The sequence below is a fragment of the Hemicordylus capensis genome, chromosome 13 (genome assembly GCF_027244095.1).
Source record: "Hemicordylus capensis ecotype Gifberg chromosome 13, rHemCap1.1.pri, whole genome shotgun sequence".
In the NCBI taxonomy this organism is placed as follows: Eukaryota; Metazoa; Chordata; class Lepidosauria; order Squamata; family Cordylidae; genus Hemicordylus; species Hemicordylus capensis.
The window spans coordinates 3575476-3589746 of record NC_069669.1 but is presented as its reverse complement, the minus strand read 5'-3'; the positions used below and the strand labels follow the sequence as shown (position 1 = coordinate 3589746).

Genomic DNA, 14271 nt, shown 5'->3' with positions numbered 1-14271 from the left:
ATGAACTGACACACACACACACACACCCCAGCTTCTTCTCATCTGCTCTGAACCTGTCCCACAGCTGATCTCTTCTCCCCAGAGCAGTCTGGGAATGGTAGTTCTGTGGTGCAGGAGAGACATTTGAACCATCCACACAGAACTACAATTCCCGGGGGGGGCGGGTTGGAGGGGGCCATGATGCCTATATTGCTATGCAATGGATTTTGGTTTGTACTGTACATATGCCCTCTGTCTGGAGGAAATTAGCTCCTCTCCAGGCTAGCTGCCTTGTTCTTTAAAAAAACACAACTCTTTATCCCATGCCATTGCCCAGAGATTATTCTTCCCATCTCTACAAACGTGTTGTATGACTCTGGTCTATCCAGCTCAAGAATGTCTACCCTGGCTAGTAGCAGCTCTCCGGGGGTTTCAGGTGGAAAGGGGGGTATTCCGAACCCTGCAGTCGGAGAATGGGAGGAGAGCTGGTTTTGCGGTAGCAAGCATGACTTGTCCCCTTTGCTAAGCAGGGTCTGCCCTGGTTGCATTTGGATGGGAGCCTTGATGTGTGAGTACTGTGAGATATTCCGCTCAGGGGATGGAGCTGCTCTGGGAAGAGCAAAAGGTTCCAAGTTCCCTTCCTGGCAGCATCTCCAAGAGAGGGCTGAGAGAGATTCCTGCCTGCAACCTCGGAGAAGCTGCTGCCAGTCTGTGTAGACAATACTGAGCTAGATGGTCTGACTCAGTATATGGCAGCTTCCTATGTTCACACCAAATCATGGTTGGTTCCGGCCCACTGGGGCATTTGAGATGTACACCCCTGGGGTAGACAATACTGAGCTAGATGGACCAAGGGTCTGATGCGGTGTAAGGCAGCTTCCTGTGTTCCTATCAAATCCTTTTAACTGAAGATGTGTAGGGTTAGAATCAGTGTTCCCTCTAAGGTGGGCACATGTGCACGTGCTCACATGGTTTTTGATGTCTGCTCAGTTGATTGTAGATTCCACTCAGGTTAAATCAGGAAGACCCCACTCTGAATTCACAAGCGTACGCACTGCTTTGATACCGCCACCCAGAACAAAACGTATTCCGCACACAGATGGAAAAATTAGAGAGCTCACTGGTTAGAACTTAGGACCTTCAGCATGCAAAATAAGAAATGCTCTGCCACGCATCTGTGGCTCCCTCTCTGTCAGGGATGGCTTCCGGGTGAAAGGTATAAAACCTAGTTAGCAGCCCTGCTTCCATTCAGTGGTTCTCTCCCTGGAGGTAGAAGGAACCTCATTCAGTCTCTGTGCCTCGACTGCCTTGTAGAAACCCAACGTCTCTGCTCATCAGGCAGCACAGACCAGCGCCACTGGGGATCACATCTTGGCCTTGAGCTCATCATCCATTCTGTGTCCTGGAGCTTATGAGTTGGAGTTTGGCCACAAATGCAAATCCCTCCTGAATCTGGGCAGTCGTCCTTGTCAAAGCCTTTCTGCATTAAGCAGCATGGAGGCAAGCAGATGCCAGTGTGGCTCTGAGCTTCCTCTGGTAGCTAAGTCAGCTGCCTGCAAGCCCATTTCTGCAGAGCAATTAGGCAAGCAGATTTCGGGGGTGGGTGGGTGGGGTGGATTTGTGTCTGGCTAAGATCTTTGGAGAGCCTCTGCTATTTCACCCAGCAGCTCCATTAGTCTGTTGTTTGTGTTTGGCTTTGGGTCACTCATGATTTCCCAGACTTGCTTCCCCATCCTAGTTATCGTTGCTGTGGGAATTCAAGTGTTTGGGGGAAAGCAAGGTATTCCGCTCTCCAATTAGGCACGTTAGTGTTATTGCCTTGCTGTCTGGAAACGAGGTTTAAGATTTAAGTTTCTTCCATAGAGGCCCTTCTACGTCACGGGAGCCCTCTTTAGGAAGAGCCAGGCTGAGTTCTGGGCTCTGTTTCCAATTATCCCCCGTTTGAACAAACAGGCGTCGCACTTAAAGACTAGTATGAAACCCAAAGACAATAAGTGCCATAAGATACAAAACGCTGAGGCATTTGTCATCCAAAACGTAAAAGATAATTTAAGCATGTAAAGGGAGAACTGCATAAAATGTGCCAAGCTGTGCATAAGAACAATACAAGAAAGCAAAATAGAGAGACTCCTGTCACACTATGGATTCCATGTTTCGTTGTACAGGACTTCATCCATCGGGAATTAAGGGCATCCCAAAAGGTATTTTGTAAGTGGAGAAACACCGTAAGGCTTTTGGCGCAGTAGATGTTCTCTGGTGTTGATATTATTGACTTTAAAAGTCCCTCAATGCAGCCAAGAAAATGATGGCAGAAATACTCATGTTAGTTCCAACACACATGTGGCTTTGATACTATTTAGCTGTTGGTCATCCTTTTGGAACCCCTGACAGAAGCGCCTGCATCTTGGCATCATTTCTATCCTCAGCCTCAGGTGTCCACACTGCTTAATCCTATTGGCTGTGATGGTCCATGTGAAGGTTGTTCAAGACAGACATAGCATTGCAACATCCTCACCAAAATCACGTGGGCGGCTGCAGCCAATAGGATTCGGCTGCACGGTGAGCAAGTGAAGCCAGGACCGCGAGGGCAAAGGAAAGGAGTGCCAGAAGAACAAAGTCAATTGCTGACATTTTGATTATTGTAATATGACCATTATGGTGTTAAATTTATTATGGGCTGGAACAAGATCCCACCCTTAGACTTTTCCTCCCAGTTAATTTAAATGTCTTCCCAGTGTTGTTCCATCTATTAGCAGTCTGCTTTGTTAGTCTTCAAATAAAGTGAGTAGGAGTTCTATTTATATTATACATATATCTGAAAGCATGAATGGATTCAAAACTGCCAGATTTTGAATGCATGCAAAATTGGGTTTCGGCTCAAGTAATAGGCTCTTCCCCTTCAGAAAGGTGTATCTCCTAAGGCTGCTCTTATCAGGATGTGTGAAGGCTCCGCTTTTATTCTCTAGATTGGAAACCTTTCTTTATCAGTGCATGATAGTTTGTTCCATTGTGCATTTCTAAGAGCAACCTTTTTTTTCTTTTTTCTTTTTAAATCCAGGCATTTGATCACTTTATCTTTGCCTTCTTTGCTGTGGAGATGGTAATCAAGATGATTGCTCTGGGAATCTTTGGACAGAAGTGTTACCTAGGAGACACCTGGAATCGCCTGGACTTCTTCATTGTGGTTGCCGGGTCAGTAGACAAAATGCTTATCGCTTGCTCGCGCGTGCTACCCGCAAAAGAGATGCCAACGTGTATTTGTATGTCTACGTTTTCAAAGCTCAGTGTCTTTCCTTTCATCTTTCAATAATTTCTCCAGTAAGCAGGAAAAACATACACCAGATAAAAAGCCGTGTTAAAAACTCCGAGAGGCAGGGAATGGCTGCAATTGGTTTTGCAAAACATTGCTAGTTGGCCAGCTAGTGGCTGGTGTTAAGATGTTGATCCTAAAGCTGGGTTGAAAACCCATCTGGAGACAATCCAGATAACTAGTTTCACGCAATCAGATCTGGAGCTGAGTGGACACCACACACTCAGGCACCTTGCCCAGAAAGGGAATCGTGGGCTCTGCCTTCGACTGAGTCAGGCCCAGCTAACTCAGTATTGTTTCTTTATTTACTACATTTTTATTCTGCCTTTCTGCCTTGACAAAGGCACCCAAAGCGGTTTACAATATTTAAAATAAAGCAAATTACAGAAGATTTTAAGAAGTTGTCTCGGGCTGTTGGTCTTTTCAGGAGCTGAGGACAAGAGCTCCTTGGCCTGGAAGCCTCCTTCCTTGCCTTCCTTTCAGGGCACCCTGGTCTTCCCATACTCCTGGGAAGCAGGGTGCGGGGGCTGCTGCCCCAACTGTCCTCACAGGCCAGAGCTGGTCTCTATGGGGGCCGATGTTATGCTCTCCCCTGGCCTGGGTGCCTCCTTTACACTGACTGGCAGTAGGGATGTGCCCAACCCGGTTCAGTGCCGCAGGGTGGAAGGGCCGAACCGGTTCGGGCGGGCTCACCCGAACTGGTTCAGCGGGGTGGGGATGGTTCCTTTAAAATGGAGGAATGCAGGTGCTTACCTGCTCCTCTGCCACCCCACTGTTCCTCCGAGATCAGCGCTGGCGTGCAAAAGACTCTGCGCAGCTGCTTCTCTGTTCCCAGCAGCCTGCGTGCAGCATCATGTGCGTGCCAATGCCGTGGGCAGGCTTCGGGAAACAAGGAAGCAGCCATGCGCAGTCTTTTGCGCACCAGCACCAGTCCCGGATGAGCAATGGGGCTCCAGAGGAGTAGGTAAGTACCCGCGTGCCTCCTTTTTAAAGGAATCGATCCCTGCCCTGCCTGCAGCTGCCAAGTTAGCTCATGCACATCCCTAACTAGCAGCAGCTCTTCAGGGTTTGGGGCCCAGGGATCTTTCTCCAGCCAAAGGCCATTGCAGCTGGGGATTATGGGAGTTGTAGTTTAACAACGTCTGGGAATTCCTATTACAGGGAACACTGCCAGGGAGTAAACCAGGATATACAAAGCAGGGGCTTTGCCACTGAGCTATGACCTTTTCCCTAGCCCTGAATGATAGGACAGAGGCATTTCTGCCTGCCCTGCCCTTCTGTGACATCAGGGAATTTAAGCCAATGGTCACCAGAGTTCACAACAACCCTTAGGCCTAAATGATATAGATTTCTCACACTCCCTTGAGAACTTTCCCAGCCTGGCCAAGTACATTTCCCAACAGTACAGTGTTTTGTTCCTGTTTATGTCCATTTAAAAAAAAAAAATGCTGCATCCATTTGTAGTGGAAGCTACTTAATGACCTGACAAATTGGGAGTGCAGCCAGACAGCCCTTCAGGATTCTGCGATATTTGTGTAACAGCTTTAGACAATGGTTTGCATTATTCCTGGAAAGTCTGTTCAGCTCATGCACCTGGCGCTTGGCTGCAGGCCTATTTGCTCTAACTGGCAGGTGGAAATTGCAATATAAATTTCCTTGCCGTGTGGCCCATAGATCAGCTCCGGCTGTTTTCCTGACATTCTCTGTGATGGTGGCTGCTTAATGAATTGACCATTTCAAAAACTGCTGATAATCGGCAGGTAGATGGAACAGGATTAAACAGGAGGCTTATGATGCTGCTGCATAGGAGCCTATAATCTAAGCGCTGGTAGTGATGTTGGCAGCGGCCCACAGTTCCTGCCACCGCGGCTGCTAGCCTCCACCTGCCTGCTTCCCTGGCCCCCACTCAGCCACAGACTCGCCACTTTCCTCCCCGTCGCAATCTAATGATGTCACTGCCTGCTAGGTGGCACCAGGTGATGATGTCATTGGGCCACATTGCCCCCAGTAAATGGGGGCAAGCTGGTGGCAGTTCAGAGTCTGCAGCCAAGCAGAGGCTGTGGAGGGAGGCAGGCGGGTGGGTGTAGGTGCTGCACAGCTCCTCCTCCTCTCACTACAAATGTTTATATACCGCTTTTCAAAAAAGCGGTATATAAATACCGCTTTTTAAAAAAAAATGTTCCCAAAGCGGTTTACATAGAGAAATAAAATTAGAGAAATAAAAATAAAGATGGCTCCCTGTCCCCAAAGGGCTCACAATCTAAAAAGAAACACAAGCTTGACCCCAGCAACAGCCACTGGAGGGATGCTGTGCTGGGGTTGGATAGGGCCAGTTGCTCTCCCCCTGCTAAAAAAAGAGAATCACCACTTTTTAAAAAGTGCCTCTTTGCTCAGTTAGCAGGGGAAACTCCTCCCCATCCTGGCCCCACTGAGCAGCCCATGTCCTCTGCATGGGCAGGTGTGTGTGTGTGTGTGTGTGTGTGTGTGTTTTGACACACACATCAGTCTCTCTGCTTAGCCTGGGTGTGGAGTTACCTCCTCCAAGGTTGGAGGGCTAACGCGCCAAAGACCTGCAGATATCGTCCAACCAATAACCCCCACTGAGGGCACGTCTGCGCTCCTGGGCTCTAACAAGCCACCTCCCTTGCAGAAGAACCTCTGGCCTTAGGCTGTAAACATGATTGTTAGTGCTAAGGAGTCACGTTAATAGAGTGTGCACGGAGAGGTAATTTCAGGGGGTGTCTTTAGGGGTGGCTTGTGGGGCCATCTTTTCTTATTTATTATTATTTCTTTATGTAAACCACTTTGGAAACCTTTGTTGAAAAGCAGTATATAAATATTTGTTGTTGAAATGAAAAACCCATATCGTGTGTGACGGGCTCCCCAATAGCTTGCAGGGACTTTGGGGTAAATCTGGCCAATATGTGAACACACACCCTCCATTCCGGAGGGAAAGCAAGCGAAAAGCCCCAACTGGAAATGCTCCTGATGTCTCTTTTTCCACACACACCCCAAAAAGATCAGAGGACATGTGGGGTCTTTGTTCTCACCTCTGGCTGTCTGTCTCTTTCCTCCTCAGGATGATGGAATATTCTTTGGATGGACACAACGTCAGCTTATCTGCCATCCGTACGGTCCGAGTTCTCAGGCCTTTACGAGCCATTAACAGGGTGCCAAGTAAGTCTTGTTTTGTTGCTTTCTCCCCTCCCACCACCCACCCACCCTCCCTGAAAGGAGGAGAGCTGGTCTTGCAGTAGCGGTCTTGCGTTGTCTGGGTTGGTTCTCTGTAGGACCAGTGTGTGATCCATTCTGGACTGGCTACTGGTTTGCTTGCTTCCTGAACCTAAGCCTGCTGGATCAGGTCCAAGGTCCATCTAGTCCAGCATCCTGTTTCACACCCTGGCCCATCACCAGATGCCTCTGAGAAGCCCACAGGCAAGAGGTGAGGGCATAACCTCTCTCCTGCTCTTGCTTCCCTACAACTGGTATTGAGAGGCATCTTTCCTCTGAGGCTGGAGGTGGCCTATAGCCACCAGACTAGTAGCCACTGATAGACCTGTCCTCCATGCATTTGTCCTCTTGGTCTATTTATCCCAGAGCCACAGTCCACGAATCTCTGTGAGCACCTCCAGTCTTGTGCCCTGCTCTTGCCTTGGGTTTAATGCTGAGCACTCAATGTTGCCACTGGATCGGCCTTCCCGAGACCGTCGCCAACCCAGTCTGCACTTTCCAGGAGCTGCTAAGTGGAGCATTGGGTTGTTCAAGACAGAACCAAGCGGGGTGGCTCTCAGAGGATCAAGTGGGCCTTAAGCCCCCTTCATGAGCTGCATCAGCTGCTTTTCTCTTCAATCCAATTTGAAAGATAAGCCAACAAGTTGAATTCATTTCCTGGCACCGCCGGCTCTCTGCCTGGTGATCCTTCGCTGATATGCTAATGTCTGAGCCATCTTATTGCTTTTCAGTGAAATCCTCTTCTGCTGAGAGCTGGTGTAATTGTAGGATAAAATCATCAGGTATCCAGCAGAAATGGCTTCGCTGGCTCACCCACTTTTTCTTTCGACAAAGAAGCAGCAGCCCTTGAATGATCTGGTCTTGCCAATGGTGGCCACCTCTTGGGAATGTCTCAGTGGCAGAGGGCATCCCATGGAAGGGAGTTACCACTGGAACATAGGAAACTGCCTTATACCGAATCGGGCCATTGGTCCATCTAGCTCAGTATTGTCTACCCAGACTAGCAGCGTCTTCTCCAAGGCAGCAGGCCGGAGTCTCTCTCAGCCCTATCTTGGAGATGCCAAGGAGGGAACTTGGAACCGTCTGCATGCAAGAATGCAGGTGCTCTTCCCAGAGCAGCCCCATCCGCTGAGAGGAATATTTCACAGTGCTGACAGGTAGTCTCCCATGCAGATGCAAACCAGGACAGACCCTGCTTAGCAAAGGGGACAGTTCATGCTTGCTACCCCAAGACCAGCTCTCCTCCCTGGTTCACCCTTCACACCCCTGTGCAAACCTGCACCCTTGCCATCTGTGTTCATCCAGCGTAGACAAGGCAAGGGGTTCTCTTCCTCTTCTTCTTCACACTTGCATCCCGCCCCTCTTCCACTGACCTCAGCGTGGCACACGCGGATGTAGATGACCCCACTTAATCTCCCCAAGTTAACAACTCTGTGAGGTAGGTTGGACTGAGAGTGAGAGGTTGGCTCAAGCTCATCCATTGGGCGTCCTGGCTGAATGGGGACTTGAACCCAGATCTCTTCTAGGACAACACTCTAACCACGACATCACTCTGTTTCTCCAGGGGTGTTTTAAGCCTAGCCTCTTGCTTTCCAGTGCCTAAAGCCCAGAGAGAATCCAAAGTGGAGATCCATCTTGGGCAACCACCCCTCTTTTTCCACCTAGCTTTTTGCATCCTCTCTGGCTGCCATGACTATATTCGCGCTTCATGGCTGTCGGCCATAAATTTCCCTATGAGATGTTATTGTAAGAAATAGGAGAATGCCTGTATTGAGGGAGGGGTTAGCAGAGTCTGGGCCTGGTTGCTAGGGTAGATGACATCACGGACAGACCAAACTCCGAGCCCTGTAATTGGCTACCGTCTCCCACAGGGGACCAATTAAATAAGCAGTTGGCTTTCCCCTCTCTTTTCGGTTTTGGTTTCCAGAGTCGGTTGGGTCAGGTGTGGGGAAGGAGAGAAGAGGAGGTGGGAAAGGTGCCTCTCTCTCCCTGTCCCTCCCTGGAGCCCCACACTGGCCCTGAGCAAAGTGGGGACGGTCCCCTCCAGTTGGTGCCTGGGAGGAGAGCTGGTCTTGTGGTAGTCAGACAATTGAAAAAAGCTTCATTGTTCCAATGGGATATGAATTGGGGCCAATGGAGAAAAACAGAAAAGAAGGCCTCGGCCTTCTTCCCAGGCAACACAGAAAAGAAAAAGTACAAACTGATGCAAGCCAGGGTGGTGTAGTGGTTAGAGTGCTGGACTAGGACCGGGGAGACCCGAGTTCAACTCCCCATTCAGCCATGAGACTTGCTGGGTGACTCTGGGCCAGTCACTTCTCTCTCAGCCTAACCTACTTCACAGGGTTGTTGTGAGGAGAAACATAAGTATGTAGTACACCGCTCTGGGCTCCTTGGAGGAAGAGCGGGATATAAAATGTAAAATAAATAAATAAAAACTGACTATAGTTACTAGGAACATAGGAAGCTGCCTTCTACCGAGTCAGGCCCCTGTTCCATCTAGCTCAGTATTGTCTACACAGACTGGCAGCAGCTTCTCCAGGGCTGCAGGCAGGAATCTCTCTCTCTCTCTGGAGCAGAGGTGCACCTAGGTAAATTTGGAGCCTGGACCTAAAGGCCTTTGGAGGGACCCCTGCTGCAAGTTAAGCATCATATTTTAACACATAGGTTATTGATGTCACCCAGGACAGACGAAAGAGGATTTGGGGGGGCAGGGGGTGTGGAGGCCCTGAACTTCGGCCCCAAAGTCCAGGGGTAAAATCACCTCTGAGCTGGAGATGCCAGGGAGGGAACTTGGAACCTTCTGCACACAAGCATGCAGATGCTCTTCCCAGAGTGGCCTCATCCCCTGAGGAGAACGTCTTACATCACTCACACATAGTCTCCCATTCAAATGCAAACCAGGATGGACCCTGCTTAGCAAAGAGAACAATTCATCCTTGCTTCCACAAGACCAGGTCTCCTTCAGGCAGGGCTGGGCGGGGAGAGCCACTGCCAGTCAGTGAAGACAATCCTGGGCTCGATGGACCAAGGGTCGGACTCAGTAGCAGAGAGCTTCCTGTGTTCTAGTGATGTTGCGTTGTGTTGGTCAAGTGGCATCCTTCTCTCTTGGGAATCTTTGCTCCACTTCAGTGGCGGTGCATAACTCTGTATGCGCTGGAGCATCCCAACTTTGCTCAATCTGAATCTACATAATCTGTACTGGAAAGTTGGGTGGCAGATTTGAAGATGTTGGCTGAAGGGGGTTGGGAGTCTTGGACAGGTTGTGAGAGGGGCGAGGAACAAAGAATTGAGGGAGACAACGCTGAAGTGACAGCTGGCCATAGAAACAGAAAAGGAAGAGCTGAAGACCAGCAGCTCCAGGGTTTGATAGGCCTTGGAGCATATCAAGGTGCAAATTACCTGCTTCCTTTTTAAATTTTAGCCCAGAAAAAACTCCTGATAGCAGGCTTAGAGCTGCTGACTTCCAGCCAGAGTGCTTTGCATTGCCTTTGATGGGGGGCTTAGTTTCGCCCGTGGGGACAACGGCAGGTCATTCCGGTGCCAGACTGGAACTCTGGAGCAAGGGGGGTTGTGGACAGCAAGAGTGTAATGAATCTCCGATAGCATCAGCCATCCCAGTAATCCGTCTTGATCCCCCAATTCACAGGCAAAGCCCTAACATTCACTTACTCGCTCGCTGCTCCTTCTTGGAGAGATTACGTCATGGCCCTGCTCTGCCTTCCCTGGAGGGGCCAATGCTGCACCCTTGGCAAAGGCAGCAGACTATTGCCGCAGAGGTTGCGGGGGGAAAGATGCTGCCAAATGAGTCCGATGCTCATCAGACAGAGAAGCGGTGGTTGTATTCTGGAGGCGGTCAGATGCGTGCTTTGCAATTGCCTTAAGTGCTGGAGAGCTGAAGTTCGGCATCGCCCAGGCGCTGGCAGCAGGGTGACGCCGGCTCTGCAGAAATGCTTGCAAGCCACCCAAAATGTCTGTTCACTGCATTCATCATGAGCAGCCCTCCGGAGCCTGGCAGCCCCAACAAATCCTTTCCAAGGGCACTTCCTTAACCAGGGGCGTAGCTATAATTGAACGAAAGGGTTCAAAGAACACGGGGCCCCCAGCTCCTGAGGGCCCTCCAGATCCATCCATCCCTATTTTCTTCATTGTCTGGGGGGCCTCCCAAGAGAAGGATGAACACGGGCCCCCTCTCCCCTAGATACGCCCCTGTCCTTAACACTGAGGAAGTTAGCATTGCACACATTAGGTTCAGTGCATGCACACTCTGTGTTCACAGTACAGATCTGTAAGCACTTGCATTGAAGGGCTGCTCAACTTCGGCCCTCCTGCAGATGTTGGCCTACAATTCCCATAATCCCTGGCTATTGGCCACTGTGGTTGAGATTATGGGAGCTGGAGTTCATAAACAGCTGGGGGGGCTTAAGTTGAGCAGGCCTGGTTCAACACATCTACAGTTGTACACCTCCTCTTTGTACTCTGCATTAAAAAAACAACAACAAAACTCCGAAATTAGAAAGGATTTAAAGAACCTCCTCTTCAAAGAGGCTTTTCCCACATTTGAACCACACTCCTTATCAGCTGCACAGAGAACTGTTGTTTTGGGGCAGATATAGAAAGTCATAACAATAATAATAAAGTGATCTTTAGGTTTTAAACCTGCTTTTAATTGGGATGCCCGTTTTTAGCCCTCTGTTTTATACTATTCTGCTGCCTGTTTGTTTATTTCTCTCTCTTTTAATTGTACGATATTTTATTGGGATTATTATTATGAGCTGCCGTAAAAGCATTGTGCTGGAGGGACATAAGAACATGTCCTGCTGGATCAGGGCCAAGGCCCGTTCCAGTCCAGCATCCTGTTTCACACATTGGCCCACCAGATGCCTCCGGGAAGCTCACAAGCAAGAGCTGAGGGCATGCCTTCTCTCCTCCTGCTGCTTGCCTGCAACTGGTTATTGAGAGGCATCGTGCCTCTGCGGCTGGAGGTGGCATATAAATATTTAAAATAAGTTTGAAGGGGGCTTGTACCTAGTTTCACGTTAAAAATGCACACCTGTACAGCCATCCATGCAGAAAGACATATGTGTGGACAGACACCTGTACATGCAATACATACAAGCATAATGTCTGAATGGGTCTAGATAGCACATTCATTGCACATAACAAGAGTATCGTCAAACCCATCAATACCACTCTTACTAGTACAATGTCCTGGATGGTGCCCACTTGCTTCTGTTAAAACCAAGCCTCTGCAGAGTGGATCTGTGGGCACTTTTTCTGCTTCCTAATACCCCGTCTTCCTCTCCCCCTTCTCTCTCTGCAGGTATGCGCATACTGGTCACCCTGCTGTTAGATACTCTGCCTATGTTAGGCAACGTTCTTCTCTTGTGCTTCTTTGTCTTTTTCATCTTTGGGATCGTGGGTGTCCAGCTCTGGGCCGGGCTGCTGAGGAACAGATGTTTCCTAGACACCAACCTTCAAATGTAAGTCCTCCAAGGTCAATCTCATTTCTTTCTCTGCTGCCTTTGTTGGGGGAAGGTTCCACAGGCCTGGCCTGCATGTCCCACAATGGTATTGAGTGGGAGGAGAGCTGGTCTTGTGGTAGTAAGCATGACTTGTCCCCTTTGCTAAGCAGGGTCTGCCCTGGTTTGCCTTTGAATGGGAAATTACACATGTGAGCACTGTAAGATATTCCCCTTAGGGGATGGGGTTACTCTGGGAAGAGTATCTGCCTGCTTGCATGCAGAAGGTCCCAGGTTCCCTCCCTGGCAGCATCTCCAAGATAGGGCTGTGAGAGAGACTCCTGCCTGCAACCTTGGAAAAGCTGCTGCCAGTCTGGGTAGACAATACTGAGCGAGATGGACCAAGGGTCCAACTCAGTACAAGGCAGCTTCCTATGTTCTTATGTTCCAGGCAGAGCAGTCCAAAGCTTGTGGAAAGGTTTGTGCCACTTCAGGCTGCAGGTGAGAGAGTCATATATTTTAATGTTCCCACATGCTTTTTAAAAACCCCAACTTTCTGCAAATGGAAAACCAGCAGCGCAAGTCAGTAAAAAGGGTTTTTGCCGACACACAGTCATTTCTCGGGAGCCTGCACAGGGCTTGCAGAATAGCTGGATGTTCCCCTTACCCAGCTATCGGACATGAGAACCAGCCCGGAATCTTTCTCCCTGGTGTGCTACCTTTCTGCTTGCAAGGGATTATTTTCACATGGCGGACTTGTTAAAAAGGTGGCATTCCCTGCCAACCTGCAGCCTGAAATGATAGCGTTTGTAGGGGAGAATCGAGTTAGCCCCTTTTTTAGCAGAGGAACCCAGTCTGTTGAGAACAGAGCTCAGTGAGGGCATCTGGAGACAATTGCTTCCGGGCTGAAACAAGTAAAGGTTTATTTTAGGAAGTAACCAGCTTAGATAGAAAGCCTGCACCCTGCACTCGCTACCTCATGGTGGAAGGAAGAAGAAGGAACAGAGGAGAGAACAAAGAAGGAGGGAGTGACCTAAGTCTACCAATAGAAAAGACTTGGAGCAGAGATACAAGAAATGAGAGAGAAGAAAAGGCCAGGCCTGCCCTCTCTGCTCCACTCCTAATGTTCCTGGTGGCTGATAGGGGGTCTTGATGTTGAGATTCGGTGCCTATGGAGTCACATCTCCAACAGAATGCATGCCTTATATTCTACTGCATGTGAGTCTAGCTTGGATTGGTCTCCCTTTCTCCTTGCATGGCAAATTGCATGGAGCCAGCGTGGTGTGGTGGTTAGAGTGCTGGACTAGGACCGGGGAGACCTGAGTTCAAATCCCCCTTCAGCCATGAAACTAGCTGAGTGGCTCTGGGCCAGTCACTTCTCTCTCAGCCTAACCTACTTCACAGGGTTGTTGTGAGGAGAAACAAGTATGTAGTGCACCGCTCTGGGCTCCTTGGAGGAAGAGCGGGATATAAATGTAAATAACAACAACAAATTGAAGTGTTTCCTTTTCGAACATAAACATCTCCAGAACATCCATTCCCCCCATTCTCCAGACCTCTGCTGACCTCCCTTTTTTCTGCTGCAGCCCACAAGAAAATGTCCCACCCTGCCACACTCTTTGAAGCCATGTTGGAAAGGGAAGCCGGGGGTTGGTGTCTCAGGCTTGCCACAGGACACAGCGAAATGGGATTGCTTCGGTCTTAATTAAACTCCAGAGCTGCTCGGCATAGCTATGCCGTTAGCAGTCTGGTTTTATCTTTTGCTGCTGCCGCCTCTTCCCTTAAAAGTATTTTTACTTCAGAGATGCTGCCCGGCAGCAAGAAAGCATAAACAGGGCATTCCAGATGGCTTTATGTGTTTAAATGAAAGGTGTTTGGTGGGTAGCCTAATTTCCTCCTCCTGGCTTTGCTTACATCTCTGGTTTTGGCACTGAAGGGGGACTAGTCATTTGCTTGGTGCTTGAAGAGTTCTAGGTTTGCAAGTCATTAACTGAGAAAGCCGGAAAGGCAGAGAGAATTGTGTTGGTCCATTTGAAGGGGGAAAGGATCATCTTGGGGTAAGACATCTGTTAGGACCAATGCAGGACCAAACTGAGTTAAATGCATCCAAGGACTTGACATGTCTGTTTCCTTGGATCAAAAGCAGCTGGATTGGAACCCTTGTGGGCCTATGCACAGTCTATGCACAGGTGCTAAATGCCAGGCAGGGAGGCTATTCCCACAATCAGCCGAAATCAGGCTAGGGGAGTCTCCTATTCCCACGATCAGCCTAGCCCGATTTCAGCTGACTGT

At 49.3% G+C, this 14271-nt stretch overlaps 1 protein-coding gene across 8 annotated transcripts in view; it reads left to right on the top strand.

Moving 5' to 3' along the window:
- The window catches only part of CACNA1H (calcium voltage-gated channel subunit alpha1 H), a 485794-nt gene that overhangs the window by 367664 nt on the left and 103859 nt on the right, over positions 1–14271 (top strand). For all 8 annotated transcript variants that reach the window (XM_053276619.1, XM_053276620.1, XM_053276616.1 and 5 more), the window contains 3 exons: positions 3038–3171; positions 6369–6466; positions 11841–12000. In XM_053276619.1, coding sequence (XP_053132594.1) covers positions 3038–3171; positions 6369–6466; positions 11841–12000 — 392 coding nt within the window. The remainder of the gene's footprint in view (positions 1–3037; positions 3172–6368; positions 6467–11840; positions 12001–14271) is intronic.